The sequence below is a fragment of the Taudactylus pleione genome, unplaced genomic scaffold (genome assembly GCF_031769625.1).
Source record: "Taudactylus pleione unplaced genomic scaffold, aTauple2 ptg000326l, whole genome shotgun sequence".
In the NCBI taxonomy this organism is placed as follows: domain Eukaryota; kingdom Metazoa; phylum Chordata; class Amphibia; order Anura; family Myobatrachidae; genus Taudactylus; species Taudactylus pleione.
Window position 1 is genome coordinate 8456269 of NW_028284727.1, and position 20172 is coordinate 8476440.

Sequence of the window (20172 nt, forward strand, 5' to 3'; positions counted from 1 at the left end):
AATATGTAATAAACTTATTATAAAATTGTAGCACCTCCTTCTTCATAAAATGTGTAGAGAGCATGTGAACATTGTCCTGTGCATAAATTACTCATCATATTGATTTGTGTTTTAGTAAGTACAACAGAAAAGGCAGAAAAGAAAGAAAAAACTGAGAAGAAAACTCCAGCAAAAGGTAATTCATTGTGTTCATATAAAAAGCTATGTATGGGGGATTAATATTGCGGCAGCAATAGCTTAGAACTCTGAATCAGGGCCAATGTTATTTTCCTGGTTACTTATCAAACTAATGTCTCTATTTACAGTGAAATATGTAATTACATTCACTACTGCAGAATGACTGGACATTTGGCATATTAGATCATGTGCGCGCACATATGTATATATAGACAATTTATTATGCATATATTAGTGCATGGTTTCTCAAACTCAGTCATCAAGGCACCCTAACAGTCCAGCTTTTAGGGATATCCATGCTTGTTCACAAACAGTATAATCAAACTGACTGAGGTACTGATTAAGTCACCTGGGCTTAAGCATGACTATTCTTAAAACCTGGACTGTTAGGGTGCCATGAGGACCGAGTTTGGGAATCATTGTATTAGTGTATTACTTTTCCTGATCTCTTACACTTCTAACTATACATAAAATAACACACAGTATACTGTATATAGAGTAGTCTGAGAAATTAAACTGTTATACACAAGCTATTCATTACATGTTTGAGATTGAAAATATAGATGTTTTTACAACTTTACATATTGAAATAATATTTTAATATTAAAACAAATTTAGTGTACATTTTGTCATCCTACACTTACCTCTGCATTTGTCAATCAAGTCTTGATTATCACTTTATTGGTTTAGGTGTTAAGTAATTTCCTATGATATCCGCTATACAGGTACTCATTTTCTGTGAGACACAAATTCACAGTACAGTACTTATGAGCAGATCTTTCTGTCTATTACAAAGAGGTTCCAATACACAAAAAAAATCTGCCAATACTCAGCTAAATTTACAAGCTGGTACGAGATTTATGGCAACTTTCATACTCTGAAATGATTTGTCTGATTTTGAGAACATGTTCGAATAATTAAAAATGTTACCAATAAAAGGTAAATAAACAATGTACCACTTAGTATCATCAGAAAAAAACACTATTTATTACCATGCACTATATCTGCATAATGGCACAAACTAGACAATAAACCATACAAAAATGTATAAAATAAATGGAAACCATGCCTATTTGTACACAAATTATGACCACCAGGCAATGCAAAGTACCTATTCCGTAGATAATGTTGACATACTGTAGGATGTCTAAATCTGTATAAGAACAGAAATGTGAAAGTATGCAGAGACTAATGCAGTGTGTCACTCATTAACAACTTAACTGACTAATGTTTTTGTGAAAATAGTTTTATTAAAAAATTATATCAGTAAAAGCTATTTAAACCTGATTCAATAATTTTTTTAAGGAAAATGAAAAATCAAGTCTAAATAACTATTATTTACATGATGTAATATTAAAAATTAGCTTTTAATATATTTGCACACACACACACACACATATATATATATATATATATATATATATTGCAGAAGGTCTGTCTCATCTCCTCAATGTGCGTGGAGTGGAAGCATGGGCGTGCACCCCACTAGCTCCCATTGCAAGAGAGATGCGACAGACCTAGAAGAGGAGGACCAGCTGCCAGGAACAAGGTAAGTATGATAGCCGTGAAAGTGGGAGAGGTGGTGCAGAGGGATGGTGCAACATTTCAGCGGTCTTAAATATGGCACTTTTATCAGGCACAGTATAACATATAACTCATATGGAAATCATATTAGTCAATGTGCTCGTCAGAAGTGCTTGGTGAATGGAGCACAATTACAATCGACCCCAAGCAAACTTGAGACTTACTTGAACAGCCTCAAACCTACGTGATCAGGCTGAAACGGTAGTTAAATCTCTCAATCTTGCAAGTTCATACATTACTTTTGTGTAGGTTCAACAAACTATTTGGAAAAGTAATTTCAAAACAATTAAGGAATCACTACAATACATTATTCTTCTAGGGTTCATAATCTGAAATGGTGAAGTACTGTATGTGTATGTGCACAAAAAGCTAAACTGACACTAGAGACGCATAGTTATCACAGTCACTATTCCATGAAGTATATGCCTATTTTGTGCTTTAAAATATATATTTAATGTAGTGATCCTCATTTGTTTATGTCTCTTTTTGATTTCAGAAGCCACAAAAGAAAAACCTGTGAAAAAGGAGAAAACAGAGAAAAAGGATCTTGCTAAAGGTTAGAAATTGGCCATAATTTTTAGGCATTTTACTAAATTAAAAGAAAAGCAATCAAGGGTCACATTGAATTGGGCAAATTATTCTGCTCTGTATAGTATATAGTTATGTTTATTTAGATATATGTGGAAACTGTCATTGATGTAGTGTATACTTCATTTAAAACAAAATAAAAGTCATTATTCTTCTAGGGTTCATAATCTGAAATGGTGAAGTACTGTATATGTATTTGCACAAAAAGCTAAACTGACACTTGAGATGCATAGTTATCACAGTCACTATTCCATGCAGTATATGCCTATTTTGTGCTTTAAAATACATATTTAATTTAGTGATCCTCATTTGTTTATGTCTCTTTTTGATTTCAGAAGCCACAAAAGAAAAACCTGTGAAAAAGGAGAAAACAGAGAAAAAGGATCTTGCTAAAGGTTAGAAATTGGCCATCATTTTTAGGCATTTTACTTAATTAAAAAATAAAGCAATCAAGGGTCACATTTAATTGGGCAAATTATTGTGCTCTGTATAGTATATAGTTATGTTTATTTAGATATATGTGGAAACTGTCATTGATGTAGTGTATACTTCATTTAAAACAAAATAAAAGTCACTTATAATTAGAAATGTGCGGGCTCAGATTGGTTTAGATTATACCGCCAAATTCAGATCCTTCCTGCCAATTTTCAGAACTCAGAAAGAGGCAAAACATAATTTTCAATGGAGAAACATTATCTTCCATGGAGAAACATCATCTTTCATTATTATTATTATTATTATTACCAGTTATTTATATAGCGCACACATATTCCGCAGCGCTTTACAAAGAATATTTGGCCATTCACATCAGTCCCTGCCCCAGTGGAGCTTACAATCTATATTCCCTAACACATGCTCACACACTAGGGTTAATATTTTCTGTGTGCCAATTAACCTACCAGTATATTTTTGGAGTGTGGGAGGAAACCGGAGCACCCGGAGGAAACCCACGCAAGCACAGGGAGAATATACAAACTCCGCACAGTTAGGGCCATGGTGGGAATTGAACCCATGACCTCAGTGCTGTGAGGCAGTAATGCTAACCATTACACCGTCTGGGTGCACCACACACCCTGCACCCATTATAGATACGCCCCTGATATGAACATTTAAATAGCTCCGGTGTTTCATTATTCATTTAGGGCTGCCAGTTTTTCAAAACAAATCCCTAATGCTCATATAGGGGTCTATTTACTAAGCTTTGTTAGGCGATGAAGTGAACGGTGATAAGGTACCAGCCAATCAGCTCCTAACTGCCATGTCCCAGGCTGTGTTTGAGAAATGGCAGTTAGGAGCTGATTGGCATGGACTTTTGTCAATGAAAGATGACATTTTGCCTCTTTCTGAGATCCAAAAATTGTCGAGAAAGATCAGAATTTGGTGGGAAAATCCAAACCAATCCGAGCCCGAACATCTCTGATTATAATATTACTTTCTGATGTTTTTACCTAAAGAAACAGTTTTCTGCTTCATGTCAATTTTCTTTTGAGAGAATGGTGAAGATTTCATGTTTGTATGTATATGATTTAGAGGTCTACTTACTAAGCTTTGTTAGGAGATAAAGTGAACGGTGATAAGGTACCAGCCAATCAGCTCCTAACTGCCATTTCTCAAACACAGCCTGGGACATGGCAGTTAGGAGCTGATTGGCTGGAACCTTATCACCGTTCACTTCATCGCCTAACAAAGCTTAGTAAATAGACCCCTATATGAGCATTAGGGATTTGTTTTGAAAAACTGGCAGCCCTAAATGAATAATGAAACACCGGAGCTATTTAAATGTTCATATCAGGGGCGTATCTATAATGGGTGCAGGGTGTGTGGTGCACCCATAATATTACTTACCTCTCTGGAGTCCCAAGTCGGTGCAGGGGTCTGGCGCTGTAAAAACGATTCTAAAATGGCTGCCTTGGCCATTTCCCCGGTGACCTACGCATACTCTATAGACTCTGGGCACACTCTAGTGCCCAGAGTCTATTACTCCGGCACTGGCTGCGCACAGTTCAGTGCGCTGCTGACCTCCAGACAGAGAGGAGGGGGCCCATGTTGGAGACTGCACAGGGGTCCCATCCTTTCTAGAAATGCCCCTGGTTCATATCAAGATACTAGATATTAATATGCATAATATTGTTTATTGAAACAGCTGTGGGAATGCATATGTATCAGAAATACTTTGCTATATTTTTGTCTCTATGAAATAAGAATAGTATTTATCTTAAAATGTATAGAGCAGCTGGAGGTTTTCAGTAAAATATATTTGGTATGTAGGTCCCTAGTTAGCTTCCATCTGCTATTATTAATGTTCTATGGTGTTAGCTTTACCCCTACATAGTTTAAAGCTAAAAATAATTCCAACATCTAGATTTAGCCTGTGCCTACAGTCAGTGCTGTTTGATTGCAAACTAAATACACTAAAATAATGTATTAATATACACATTGCTTTCAATCCATCTTCATTTCATTTTCCTATAATATTATTAGTTATTTTAGAATTTCCTAATTCCAGTGCACAGAAATTAGATTTACAGGCCATATGTCACAAAATGGCATACTCTGTATTATACTTCTGTGTGTGGTAGCTCTGTTCTTGGATTTTGTGTGCTTTACTCTGACTGGTGCTATTCCCCTTTGCTGTAGGAGAGGTGTGCAGCATTTCATTAGCTTTATCTCTAATAGTGGTTGGGTTTTCAAACTTGATTTCCCTATATAAATGCTATGTAAACACTGCTCTGCCTGTAGTAGTTTGCTAGCATATTGGGGTTACTACATAGCTCCAGTATATTGAGACTTCCTATGACTTACTATGTGTATGACCTGGCTTGTTTGTGGCTTCTCTCTGCATAACCCAAATAACCCCTACATGATTTCTTAGTATCCTGTCATTGGTTTTGATCATGACTCCTCTTTGCCTAATCTATGGCCTCCCTGTGTGCTGACTGGCTTAGGCTCAGTTTATGTATCTCCTTGTTTTACCACTTAAACAAGACTTCAAGTATGCCAGACCCCAGCTTGCTGACATCTCTTAGTGATTGCTACCACATATCTATCATGCCAGTAACCAGTGCAGGAGACTGCTACCTGCGTCCCGGGAGTAGAAAAGTCCAAACCTACTTGCGGGGTGGTTCCTGATGAAAACCATTAGTGCTTTAGGCTTTGCCCCTTTGTAACTGGTTGTGCTATTACTGACTTGATGCACCACATCTATTAAAACTCGTACAGTAGGTCAGTGACACTATATTCTTAATGTATGTACAGATGTAGATGTCTTTTAATAGTTATGAAACCGTGTGAAAGTGAAATAAAAAGATTTAACCAAAAACAGACAAAACATATGCATTGTTAATAACTCTGAAACCAGAGATGAAAATAAAAGGAGAAAATAGTGCACCTTCCTGAGAACTAGCAGAACTAAACTGGGCCAATAAACCACTTCTTGACACTTCTTTTCCCCAATGTTATTTGATTCATTTTCAGTAATATCCTTCATAGAAAACTTCTATTCACGTAGATATTAGAAGTGACATTACTATGTCAATGGATGTCCTAAATATCAACTATTAAGTATATACCAATTTTTTTCCCACCAGATGTGCTAGGTTTCTACCTGTGCTCATTTCCCCCTCAAAACAATGTTTTTTTCCTATTGCTGAGGCTATAGACAACATACATCCTGGCATCAACATTATTTTCTATGAAAAACCCAACAAGACAGCAGTTATTTTGCTTATTTGGGACCTTGAGCCTTTGGTATGTTAGGTGAAAATTTCTATTTAGTAGTTTGCCTTAAAAATAATTGTATTATGAGGAATACCACTGAATCCTTAAAGGTCCCATATTTGTGCCTCTCCCAGGCTGCATAAAACGTTTTCTGCAATTTGAATTAGAACAGGGTACTTAAAAGGCTGCATTATTTTACCGCTAATTATCACATTGCCTGCATAAAGCAGATTTAATTCAGATACATCTGGGTATTCCAATGGACCACATGAGTCTTTATGTAGATTATACTTACGTATACCTGACAAAATACCTTACCTCCCTACTGAAATTTATTTATCTTCTTGACAAATTGCAGGTTGCATATCAACAAACGCTGTAGGTAAAGCAAGCAATTAATTTTCCATTCCCACTCATTAACTACTTGCAATAATTTTTTTGCTCTCAATGGTAAGATACATTTTCCCCAAAACCTAAGTGCTAATTTATTCATATATTTCTCAGACATATCCCAGGTTTTATCTTCTCTATGTACTGTAGATGCCCTAAAACTCATTGTACAATATTTCATGGCTAGGATGAATTAGTTTTTTTTTTACTAATATTATAAACATTTGTCCATTTTTTTGCAATGATTTTGACTAATAAAAAGTGCTGTAGGATTTATGTGGAGAAAATAAATAATCATTTGCCTAAAAATATAGAACCAATGTATTACTTTTCTTCCTTTGTGAAAATAAATCTACAGATCATTTCAGTGATATACAGTTGTTACATGTAAAATTGTTTTTTAATTATTTTTAGAGCTCTGTCAAATCTGTAATGTGATGTTATTGTAATTATTGCATTCACTACAGTAGTTTACTGTATATTTCTATCTTATTTTAGAAACTAAAAAGGAGGAACCAAAAGTGAAAGACAAAACTGACAAGAAACCCTCAACTAAAGGTTCATAAGTTAATAAATAAAGCTATAAAACAAGTTAGATTTTTTTTCATGGAAATGGAAAGTGTGATGGATCTGTTTAGTCTAATCCATAGGTTCTCAAACTCAGGGCCTGAGTCAGACCCACTCGCAAGCGGGTCGATGTTGCCCAAGTGCACATGCGCACAATGGAGGCGGCTCCGTCGTGCGCATGCGGAGACCCAAATAATGATGGCCAAGCCGTCATTATGGGTCTCGCACCAAAGGGGGCGTGCTGTCGATGGTGATTGACAGCATGCCCCCTTTGGTGGGCATGCCGGAGGCGTGGCTGCCCAGACGGAGGCGTTTCCATCTGGGGCCGGCCCCACTGACATCACCAGTGATTTCAGTGGGAGTGCTTTTGGCTCTGATAGAGCCAAAAGCACTCCAGGGCTTGAGGCAGCAAGACCCTACCGCAAGGTCTTGTCGCAAGCCCGATGGTTGCGATGGTCTTGACCATCGCGACCATCATTTTGGCTGCTCGCTATACCTGTGGGTGGTCACCCACGGCTATGCGAGCAGCCAGGGGGCCGCTCCAAAAAGTAGGAGGGACGGCCCTGATTCAGAGCGAGCGCTGTGTCAGAGCGTCCGTCTCTGAATCAGGGCCTCAGTCCTTAAAAGGACCCTAAACAATTCATGTTTTCCAGTTTTCCTCACAGAATCACAAGTGAAATAATTAGCTTCACCTGTGGATCTTTTTAACAAACCACTGGTCTAATATAAATCACAAATAGTCACCAATCTGTCTGAAATCTTTGCAACTGCTACAGTTAAAAATATATATCTCTTATTGTGAACATTATCACTATATATCCAATAAAAATATTGGACACCTCTCCCATTGATTCCAATTTCTGAGAGGTTAAAGGCTTTAATTATCTTTTTTTTAGCACAATGTATTAATATTATCTCTAAGGGTCAATCAATTTTATTGTAAATTTGGGGGGTATATTAACTAAAGTGTGGGATTTAGAATTGGAGATGTTGCCCATAGCAACCAATCAGATTATATTTAACATTTATCTAGCACCTTATAGTTAAGATAATAGCTAGAATCTGATTGGTTGCTATGGGCAACATCTCCACTTCTAAAAACCTACACCTTAGTAAATATACCCCCAGGAGTCTCACCTAGGACCACTTTCTCAAACTAGTCCTGAAGTAAAGTATTTCAAGCCAATAAGAGTTTCCCAGTACGTAATATATATAAAGAGAGACCCCTCACCTCTCAGTACTTACATATTGATATTATTGCCTCACCTTAGTTCATATCCTCTTCACCACTCTGAGATTGAGGGGCTGATTTAGAGCCACTTGCTGTTTGCGAGTGCTCTCTCTGAATCAAGGCGGGATTTTTTTTTTCGGCTTCCAGGCCACTCGCTAAGCTGTGGATGACCATCCACAGCTTTTGCGAGCGGCCAGGTGATGGCCGCGAATATTGTGGCCATCGGGCTTGCAAGGAGACCCTGTGATAGGGTCTCAGTTCTCGCAAGCCCGAGTAGACTTCCTGCTCTAATAGAGCAAGAAGTCCACTACTGACATCACAAGTGATGTCAGTAGGGCCGCCCACAAATGCCAGGCATTCCTAAGGGAACTCCTGCATTTGTGCAGCCACCCTCCCTCCCCGCCTACAAAACGGGGTGAGCTGTCAATCAACATCGACAGCCGCCCTGTCTTGTAGCAAGACTCATTGCGATGGAGCTGCCGTCGCAGTACGGGTCTCAAGCATGCGCACGCCGGAGGCGGCGCATGCACAGTCGGGGACCATTGACCCGCTTGCGATTGCTGTGCGCTCGCGAGCAGATCTGAATCAGGCCCTGAGTCTTCTATTAGCAATAAACTATGCAGAAATGTTTTTCAACTAACCATTTGGGAAGATTTGCAGCCACATCTGTAAACTAAATGCAGAATTTCTGTCTGCAGCAAAATGGAATGTGTTACTGCCATTGCTCCATGTTGCTTCTTAACAACAAAAAATACTAATATTGCAAACTGTAGATACCAAAGTTTTACAGCATGTGAAAACCATGTGATCAAAATGCCCCATAAGTTAAAAATCTCTGTACTACAATCATCATTGGTATATGCTTACTACTTGTTTTTAAATGGGGGCACCTACAAGTTTTGGGGCAGGATTTGGGATGGAACAACACCATACTTTCACTTTCAGTTTGTTTTTTAATTTTTCCCCTTTGTCTAATAATTTCAATAACTTTTTATCACATTATTATTTTGCAAAATGAAAAGCATGCAAAATATAAATCCTAGCTGAAGACAAAAAATTCTCATCCACCCTTAAAATGTAGAAACAATCGATTTATTTTTATTACCTCTGTGACAAATCAGCCAGAGTTGTTTGATCATTTTAGCTTTATTCACTTGAATTTGAATCCAGATAAAGCAATTCTTAAAATTTTCAATTTCTTAAAAAAAACTCATTTGTACCAGTAATGTTTGACTTTATTTTAGTAATTGTTGAATACACTTTATTAGTTAATTCTATTTCTTTATTTTAGAATCTGTAAAACAGGAACTAAAAGTGAAGGACAAACCTGAGAAAAAAACGCCAACCAAAGGTTCATATTCAAAACTTTCATCCATTTTTTTAGAAGCATTTTCAAAAATAAAAGTAAAATATTAGGTGGAGAAAATAAATAATAATTTACCTAAATATAAAGTACCAATATATTACTTTTCTTCCTTAGTTAAAATAAAGGTACATATCATTTCAGTGATATACACTTGTTACATATAAAATATATTTTTTTATTTTTAGCTCTTAACATAACCTCTGTTACATCTGTAATGTGAAGATATTATTGCAATTATTGTATACACTGAAGTAGTTTACTGTATATTTCTATCTCTTTTTAGAAACTAAAAAGGAGGAACCCAAAGTGAAAGACAAAACTGAAAAGAAGCCCTCGACCAAAGGTTCATCATTTCATAAACAAAACTATAAAAACAAATTAGCTGTATTAATGGTACTGGAAAGTAGGATGGGTCTGTTTTGTCTAATATAATTGCTTATATCAGTGCTTATCTATTTTTAGTAATACATAACTTTCCTCACCAAATATTTAGAATGAATATACAGTATCAGTTATTACTGCAAGCTAACACCAAAACATAGTCAGATCTGATATCTCTTGCTTATCTTTCAGTAAATAGTAATAAATAAATAGAAGTATTCAAAATCTGACTTTTTGTACTTTAAATTGTGCATAATTTTTGTTGAGGGTCTGGTAATAAACCTTTCTTATTAATATTCTAATGGTAATTTATGAATAAACAAAACACAGATTCACAGCAGATATGTAGAAATATATATGAAAATATCTAAAAAGTGTAGGTATGACCACTAGCAACTAATCATATTGTAGCTATCATTAAATATGTACATTATAAAAAATGATAGCTAGAATCTGAGCGGTTGCTATGGGAACACCTTTACTCCTTCTGAGAATTTTTAGTAAATGTACCCCATGGTATTTCTTCCCCTTGTGTAACTTTGCACAGCTATTTTTGTGTAATGACATTTATTTTAAGTGCTTCTCAATATGACAGTCAATGTATGAGTTCAAACCTTTGTTCCCAGGAATTGGAGAAGCTGGGCAGAATAAGGTGGTTTTTCAGGAATGTCTGCAAATTGCGGTAACGCACCTTGTACTGTGCCCAAATGTAAAAATAAGATATTATGTTGCAGGCGTGGACATAGGGGATATATCTGGCATTCCAGGTTTGTCAGTGGCAAGAATGTGGTGGAGATAAGCCATCAACCATTACATTTAATGGTGTCACTTTTCACCATGCAACCCACTTTATATGGGAAAATACCTTTACAAGTTCAACACATGAAGTCAAGACTTTTAAAATATTTCTTTACACTTATTTAACCTTTACATAGGGTTAATAAAAAAAAACTACTAAAATCTTTTAATTAATTAAGGTAGTGGTCCAGACTTGAGATTAGCAAAACAATAACAACAAGCTAGGGAATCATAAAAATAGGAAGTGTGTCTGCGGTGGTGAGAAATCTATAGACTCTTCAGAATTTAGCAGAGGCATCAAGAATCATGCAAAAATCATATAAAAAAGTATTTCCAATTGAAACAAACATAAATACTAATTATCTCAAAATAAGTTAGAATTATGTCCACAAAGCATTTTCCACTTTCTACAGTACCTCCGGCAATGAGGTATTAGCCACTTAGAAAAATGGTACAGTAGATAGGAAAATGTGTTAAAAACCCCAAATTGGATTGGAATGTGAGTAAGCATACTCTGTAATTGACAAAATAAAGCCACTATATACAATATGTGACTATTACATTTATTGATTTTATATTTTTATCAAAGAAATAGGAAACATGCAACTTGTTAAAAGATCATATAGCTTAAACATATTTTATTTGGTTTTACATAAAATAGAAATATCTTTATTGCATTTATTTAGAGCATAAGACCTTGAAACACACTGGGGCTATTTTTTGTATTTGTTTTCACTTGCCACACTGAGCCAGAATTCACAGAATTTTGCTAGCAGCCCTATGGGTCTGCAAACAAAATTCCTTGAATCCAGGCTGTCGTAAAGTGCGGCCATTGCCGCAATGACTCGTGCCAGCGAGATCATTGCAGCTAATAGGATCGAGTCTGTACGTTTTAATTTGGATTGGTAATTAATTAGAATATAAATAGTAAGTGCAAGTCTTTTTTATATATTAATGACACTGTCAACACAATATTCCCTGTTGTGTAGATGACAATTCATAAATTATTTTACTGTACAAATAGGATAATGCCTTTCTACATTTTAACTACTACAAACGCTGTTAAGCCACATCTCTATATTTATACTAGTATTAGATAAAGGGGGCAAATGGTTAGTTTTGTACTGTTGGACACATCTTGAAATGCTCCTAACTGCAAAAATGCATGTAAATGCGCTTTCTCATGTGTATATCTTTTCTTGCTAAGATTTGGGGTACAAATCCATCCAAATTTATTTAAGACCCACTATATCAATACTGCTTTACTTATTTAAACAGATTTGTTAAACCAATATAATTACATTCCTTATATATAATTTATAAGGCAGTTAATTTGGTTAAGGATCTTGCTGGTTACCTTTCTAATATATCACCATTATTCTTTTTCCAAAAGTTACAAAAGAAGAACCTGAAAAAGTTGTAAAATCTGAGAAAAAAGCCTTGGCCAAAGGTAAGCAGTAATTTCAGGAGATCTGTTTTATTCCTCCAAATTTAAAACATATTTTAATAGGTATTGCAAATTAAATTTTAAAAATGTGCAAATTAATTCTTTATAAAGATATTCATTTATTTTATGTCTTATTTTGTACTGATCCTCCACTTCCGTATATTGGGTAGTGCAGTCATAATAACATGATACAGTCACATGTGATTGCTGTGAAAATAGACAGCAATACCAACAATAACATTTTCATGATATAATGAATACTACATATTCCACATAAAGGAAAATTGTTGCCTATCTTCTCAAATGTAAATTTGTTTCAATAAGACATAAGGGGTTATATTTACTGCTTTTAATTGATCTAAAATAGATCAAAATTGCTAAATATTGATGCTGTGTTTTTGGGGGTTGCAGTCAGGAAGCAGATGGTGACAATGCAGACAGCCAGATTCCCAACTGTCAAATCCCAGCAAGGTACTAATCACAGGCATCAAAATCCTGACACCTGTCATTAGACCTATGCGGTAGCCCAACGCCCAGAATACCAATTGAAGGTAAGCCGGGCACCAGGTGTGAACTGCTGGGCTTCGACTGTCAACATTTGAACCGTGCAGCCGGCGGTGTTTCATACTGTTTCAGTTTCTGGGGCTATATCACACATTTACTAATAGACAATTTTTGATTTGTTTTTAAGTATTAGCAAATGTGTGATTTAGCACCTGAAAAACAACATTGATATTGATTGATTTTAATTGATTTTAAATCAATTAAATTCGATTAAAATCGACTTGCTGTAAGTAAATATAACCCAAAGTATCAGTTTGATATTTTAGCAAAAACGTCTACATTTGTGAGTCATAATCAAAGCATTTCAGTTTTCCTAGTCCTACACTCCGAAAATGAGGATTCTCATTTGTGGCTTGCAGGCTTATAATGGAAGGCAAAATCTGGTATTATTTTCTTGCATCTTACTGTACTAGATATATATGGATTTACATTTGTGAAGACAAGCACTAACAAGATCTTTATTCACTATAATGCATTTATATTGTTATTCAGCTATCAGACAAAATAGAGAGAGCACCAGCATTTTCCTTTAACTCTTATAAATAAAAGATGCATCACCAGAAAATGATGAACTGTAATTCTATTTAGTGTACATACCCCTAAAATCTATATGGCAAATATATCATATTTATTCTTTAATGTCTTTAGATGAAAAGAAAGCTAAAGTTTCTCAGAAAGAAGAAAAAGCTGAGAAAGAAGGGAAGGCAAAAACCTCAGACAAAGCTGCAACAAAAGACATAAAGGAAATAAAAGCTGTTGAAGAAACCAAGGCAAAATCTAAGGCCAAGGAGGATGAGAAGGTCAAGGCGGAAACCAAAGTTGTAATGAAAGGTATAAAAACATAAAATAATATTTGGCAGGCATACCATGGTAACCAGCGGATACATTTTGTACCTTGCTGGCTTTGGAATATGAGAACTTATCCCCCAATCATATATATATATATATATATATATATATATATATATGTAACCCGGCACTCACATGGTCTCCGATGTATGTACTGTCCAGGTGCCCTCCATATGCACAGCTGAAATCACTGTGAAACATGTACCATAGAAATCGGCGGCACTCCGGTCAAATAAATCACTCGAAACTTAGCGTTGTAATATCAACATTTCAGTGCTTTCATGTAGCGCCTTCACCAGGAGCAGCATAACATTATGCTGTTCCTGATGAAGGCGCTACATTAAAGCGCTGAAACGTTGATATTACAATGCTACGTTTTGAGTGGTTTATTTGACCAGAGTGCCGCCGTTTTCTATGGTATATGTGTATATATATATATATATATATATATATATATATATAACATGGAACAGTTGCACTAAACAATGTGTGTTATTGCATGACAGCCATACAATGCAGAGAGTACCCCTAACACTGCCAGTCATGTATTGTACAAAGATTATTCTCCAGTACACAGCCTTATATTTCAAAAAAGGTCCCCCTGACCGCAAAATTGTTGACCATGTATAGCACACCTTAAAAAAGGTTTTAATTGCACAGCAATTCCCCAGTTGCTGGTCATGTAATTTAAAGAAATTCCTTTTTTTGCCGGGTCTTCTCTCTTCTGAGTGTGCCTATGAAATGGGTTCAGCAGTTTCCGGGGTCATTTAGGGTTATATATAGGAATAAATGAGATGGAACCTCCAAGCAGCAGACACATTGGATGTGGGGCAGGATGTTCTGCTATCTGGATATGGCAAGGACATTCATTAGATTATTCCAGAATGAGAAAGTACCAGCAAAGGTGACAACATGTATCTTTATATTACCTGGTGTCAGTAGCCAGCATGCAATTGTAAGGACTTTTTCAGGGAAAGGGGGTGTCTGTTTGATGATTAATGATGATTAAATGATTAATTTCCCTTTATATAGTCTAGGATTTTCAAACAGCATATGAACAAGGTGTTGGTTGTTTAATGACAAATAACAGGGTAGAAGGATAATATTATGCCTCCTCTTATCAGTCACGTGATTTGTATTGTGTTTTAGGATGTATCAAATATGTATTAAAAGACAAGACTAAATATTGAATGCTTTTTATAAAATATTCTGATGAGCACTGTGCTGAAGCAGAACCATCCAGTACATTTTAGGATGAATCAGAAGAATCCTAAGTTCCAAAAACATATCTGTTACTCTGTTTCCTTAAAGTTATAACTGTGTTCTGTATTTGGCAAAAACTACATATGCCTAAAACACTTATACATCCGTTGTTCAGCATTCCTATCAGATAAAGTACAATAAGTTGTTTTATTAACATCACTTCGCACTACCTTGGATAATCTGAAAACAATAACAATCAAAACAATTTCCCATTCCATGTAGATTAATTACCCCCTTAATTTCACAGCTACATTTAAACTAGTGATGGGCAATTTGTGATCGCATTAATTAAATTTTTTTCTAATTTTCACCCATGACATGCCCTAGCCAGTGCATACTTGCTCAACAGCTACAGCAAAGATGCAGATTTGGTGATTATCACAAGTAAAATGTTAATCCCCGGTTTGGCAGCTAATAAAGGAATTCCCTTTACTACTTAAAAGTTATACAATGAGATCAGAGAGAACTGTTTGTGTAATTAATTGATATATATATAAATGTTGCTATCTGATAACATCTGAGACATAGGTCAGGATGCACCAAAGTGTGGATGCAGTTTTAAAACACAACCACATTATTTATTCAGCCATTTTTTATAAATTTGTATCTAATATGTGGCTTTCTTCAAAGATGTCTGTGGATAACATAAACTGCATGAGGTTTATAACAAACCGCTGATTTGCAATCCGAATTTCATGCAAAATGCATTTCTCATCGATCTCATTCCGCTACTTATGCAAGCTACTTATGCACATAATTTGAGTTGAGTGTATTTAAAACATGCAAGCCTTTTTGCTTTGGGAGGCAGATAGAGTTTTAATGTGTAAGTAATGTCTAGTATGGTTTGTGAGCAGACATAAATTATTTTTGCTGCTACTCTTTGAATGCATTCTTTTCAATTCACCTCTAAAACAAGCACCTTTTAAAATGCATCATACTCAAAATGCATATGATTGCAGAAATCTTGGCAATGAAAAGCAAATTTAAAAAATTGGAGTCTTATATTTTGTTTACATTGTGGTTTTACAACTACACTTGATACATTGCACCATTTTCAATGGATCCCAGGTTGGAAAACTTCTTAATATGCATTTTTATGTTGATTAATTGCAAAGTTTGAAAACCGTACAAAAAACTAATTTCAAATATACTAGTTGAAACACCTTAATATATCTCGCCGTAGAATAAATGTTCTAGGCCTCTGTGTATAGCTCTTTAGAATAAAATATCACCTTTACCAGAAGAAACTAAAGAATACCTTGACTATTTTAGAGAGTTTTGTCCTGAAGTGTACTCTAATTTGCAAAGAATTGTTGTATTGTAAATAACATGGAATTTTCAGTTACCCAGTTCATAAACTGTTTTGTATGTTTAAACTACATTAATAAAAAATAAATACAACAAACATATTTATCATGCAGTTTAATAGTAAAATATCAATGTATAACTTACTGCTTTAATCAACAAATATTCTTCCTTTTATTGGGTAATTTTATATGCAAAGCAAGCCGGATGTTTTGCTGACGATATTGCAATAAAATCCAGCAGTCATATTTTAGATTGTTTTAGAGTGGTGTCCAAGGACAGTTTTTATAATTGGATTAAAATTAGGCCATAAATATGAGATTATTTGTATTTATTTTAGAACACTCAGCTGTTCAGTGTGTACTAAAGGAGATATTTACTCCAGGATGATCTTTAGCACATTAAACCAAAATATGCAAAGTATTGAACTGTTCAGACACTTGTTTGATGCAGGCTATGCGGTATAACGTACAGTATGTGACAAACTGCACTTTACTTTCTAGATGTTGTTACAGGTATGAGGGGTTTTACTGTACTGAAGCAAAGCACATAATTGATGTGTCCTCACTGTTGATTGGTCTTTTTCCTTTCTGTTTCATTAGATCAGTATCAGTTCTGTCGCTATGTGGTTGACATGTATGCTCACGGGGATTTATACACAGGTATTTTACAAAGCCCTTGTGCGCTGGCTTAATATTCTGTGCTTTTCTCAAAGGATTAACTTACATTGGCATTTAATTCTTCTGCATAAGCTCCTGTCGCAGAGAAAACTCTTTAATATAGACAAGAACTAATAGCTAATTGTGCCTAAATCTGCATGGATAGTACTCTTGGAAATTTCTTATTAATGGGGTTTACCTGACATACAAGTCTAATTAAAAGGTGATGCGCAGTGATAAGTCTCATATTGTACAAGCAGCAATCATTCGTACTGCACATTACAGTGTAACAAATCATTCCAGTCAAACAGCACAATGGTTTCTCTAATTAGTCTCTTCTTGCTATGAGAGAACTTTTTTATTCATCTTGCCATCCACAGGAATGAAAACTGTTTTCCCTTCTGCTAATAATAGATGCTAAACTACATGATGCTTCATATAAACTGTATAATGGCTGTGCATGACTTGAACACAAGCATAATAGCAAGTTTATGTACCAGTAAGAACAAATATGGCATGAAAAAATTCTATTTAACCACCATGCGAAATATAGAGTCCATAGAATACACCAGAAGACAAGGGACTCTGCTGGGGTGCTCCCGCTGGCCAATACATTAAACATAAACATATTGAGCCTGGTTAGCTACTGGTGGCTCGGCACCTATTCCCAGGTTCAGCGCTGCATGGCTGCCGCCATGCTGGATTTATCAGCTGCCTCTGGTTTCTTTGAATCGGTCACCAATGACATTCCTATTTAAACCCCTCAGCTGCACCTGCTCATTGCCAGTACAACTTGTTTCTTACTAGTTCCCGGTTCCAATATCAGCAGCTCTGCTTCCTGATTTCTACTTGGACTGATCTATCTGCTGTTTTGTGCACCTACCAGTTTTGAGTTCATCAGTTCCTGTTCTTAACTCCAGTATCTCCTAACTTGTGTCTGTCTGCAGTCTTGTGCAGTTTCCACACTGCTCATAAACTCCATCTACTAACGCCTGTGCAGTTAACTACTACTCTCATGTGCAAATTCCACATTGCTATTCATTATCAACGTGCAAAGTCTGTGCAGTCACTAGTCTGTGCAGTTAATACTGCTGTCCTGTGCAATTCCAGTCTGCTATCATTCCCCTAACCAGTACCTGCGGGTCGTAAAGAACTGGCCTGGGGAAGGGGGCATGACCTAAGTGCAGGAGGTGTGGCCATGTTCCCTTAGAAAAAAAGGACAAATAAACATATTTGCTGTGCTGCAAAGCTGGGGAGGACTGTGCTGTGAGCCCCTCAACCCGGCTCAATTCCAAGGGCAGCATGATCAGTGTATCAGTGTGATTGCTCCCCTCCACAGGCAGAAGAGAGGAGACTGTTGCACAGCAGCAGCGAACAGTCTCCCACTGAAGCCCAGCACACAGCAGCGTGTGCTGGGCTGCTGACAGGTAAGAGGGAGGAGCACAGTTTCGGACCCTCAAACAAGCCTCGGCTGGGTAATTAGTACCTGCCCCCCCTGCCCTCTTGGCTCCCCTACTTGCATTTCACTCACTACCTGCAGAGTGCACATTCATCACCTGTGTGTATTCTTTCACAGCCTGCAGATCCCACATCCATTAACTATCTGCATTACCACACTTAACCTACCGAATGCCCCACCTATACCTGTGTGTGAATACCAACCATCACCAGCAGGGTGTTAACTCTCACAAGTGCCCGCAGTCACTTAACTAGCAGAGGCTACTTCTGTACACTTGATTACAAGTTACTTCAGCAAGTGCCTTCTTCCATCGCTGGTCAGGATTCTTCTTCTTTCTTCTTCCTTCTTCCTTATTCCTCCCCAGTAGTCCCAGTCCTGAGCCCAAACAAGACAGATCCTGATAGCTGTTAGTGGAGATACTATGTTGATTTATAAATAAAGATAAAGTAAGGGTAGATGGGGCATTGTTAAAAATGGGTTATATAAGATAACTTTATATTTCTTTACTGGTTCTTTCAGCAGTCCACTATACAGTACATTAAATCATATTAGTTAACAATGATGTATAAAGCCCCCTATTCTCATAAATGCCTAATATATGAGTCTATGGACAAACAAATTCCTCATCACTAAATACTTAATTTGTACACCCATACATTGTACTTATTGTAATTTGATACTATACTGTAACATAATCTAGAAACAGTTTACAACTGTGTATATTGTTGTTTTCTAAGATTTCGCTCATGTTCTGCTAGAATTCTGATGCTGTGAAAATTGAAGAAGAACAAAATGATACAGTACAATGTGGCATTAGCCATGATTCTGAATGAGAGATGTTCAGATAGTGTTTAAACTGGTAATTTAAAAACAACTATATGTCCAAAATGTTTATATTTCAATGACCAGATAGATAGATAGATAGATAGATAGATAGATAGATAGATAGATAGATAGATAGATAGATAGATAGATAGATAGATAGATAGAGATACTGCTACACCACCAAATCATTTGTCATAATTACTCAATGCTCACCATTATGATTTTACATATACCATTAGTAAGACTTAGCTTTGGCTAGTCTTGCTTGCCAATCACCTACAATATTGTCTGTATGTCATTCTCTTCTGCAAAAACATGCCAGTATCTACTGTCTGCATGCTAGTATATTGCTTCTTTGATTGTTATCCTTTGCAAAAAATATTATTGATGCTTAAGAAATCTGCAACAGTTATTTTAAGGCAAATATTTCAAGTGACTTTCCGCATTTCAATAGGTGAAATTTACAAAATGGTTAACAATTGAAATGTGTTTGCCATGTTTGGTTCATGAAATCTTAATAAAACTGTAAAAATATATTGTTGCAACTAAATCTACAGAACCTGGATCTTTCACATCTATTTCTACAGTATTCCTCTTAAAATATCAACCTTCTTTCAATAAATGTGATTTTGTGATGGAGTGCAGTAGACTAGTCATAGTTCCTGGTTCTCATTTTCGAATATCAGGAAGCATGATCAATGTAGTGTCCAATAGCAATAGCTCTAATAAAGCTTTAAAATAAAGCTATTACCGATACAGAGTTTTAGTAATCACAGGGGATCTTGGCTCTGACTGGCATTATTAGAGAACACTGGAATGATATCACAAAACTGTATTTTTATCAGAGCAATAATGTAACATATGGTTCAAAATTGGCGTTTTAAGATTGGAGCTGGAAAATACTGGCATTAATATGAACTTATGTGATGTGAATAACCACTAAATTGTATATGTGAAAATTAATATTAAGCTGTAGATGTATGCTGGGCAGTAAAGATTATT

The 20172-nt window shown here is 36.0% G+C and overlaps 1 protein-coding gene across 1 annotated transcript in view; it reads left to right on the plus strand.

Moving 5' to 3' along the window:
* LOC148509478 (uncharacterized) overlaps nucleotides 1–20172 on the plus strand; it is a 621587-nt gene that overhangs the window by 150635 nt on the left and 450780 nt on the right. The window contains exons 16-24 of the mRNA XM_088443077.1: nucleotides 116–175; nucleotides 2258–2317; nucleotides 2685–2744; nucleotides 6955–7014; nucleotides 9546–9605; nucleotides 9904–9963; nucleotides 12193–12249; nucleotides 13459–13641; nucleotides 16830–16889. Coding sequence (XP_088299203.1) covers nucleotides 116–175; nucleotides 2258–2317; nucleotides 2685–2744; nucleotides 6955–7014; nucleotides 9546–9605; nucleotides 9904–9963; nucleotides 12193–12249; nucleotides 13459–13641; nucleotides 16830–16889 — 660 coding nt within the window. The remainder of the gene's footprint in view (nucleotides 1–115; nucleotides 176–2257; nucleotides 2318–2684; nucleotides 2745–6954; nucleotides 7015–9545; nucleotides 9606–9903; nucleotides 9964–12192; nucleotides 12250–13458; nucleotides 13642–16829; nucleotides 16890–20172) is intronic.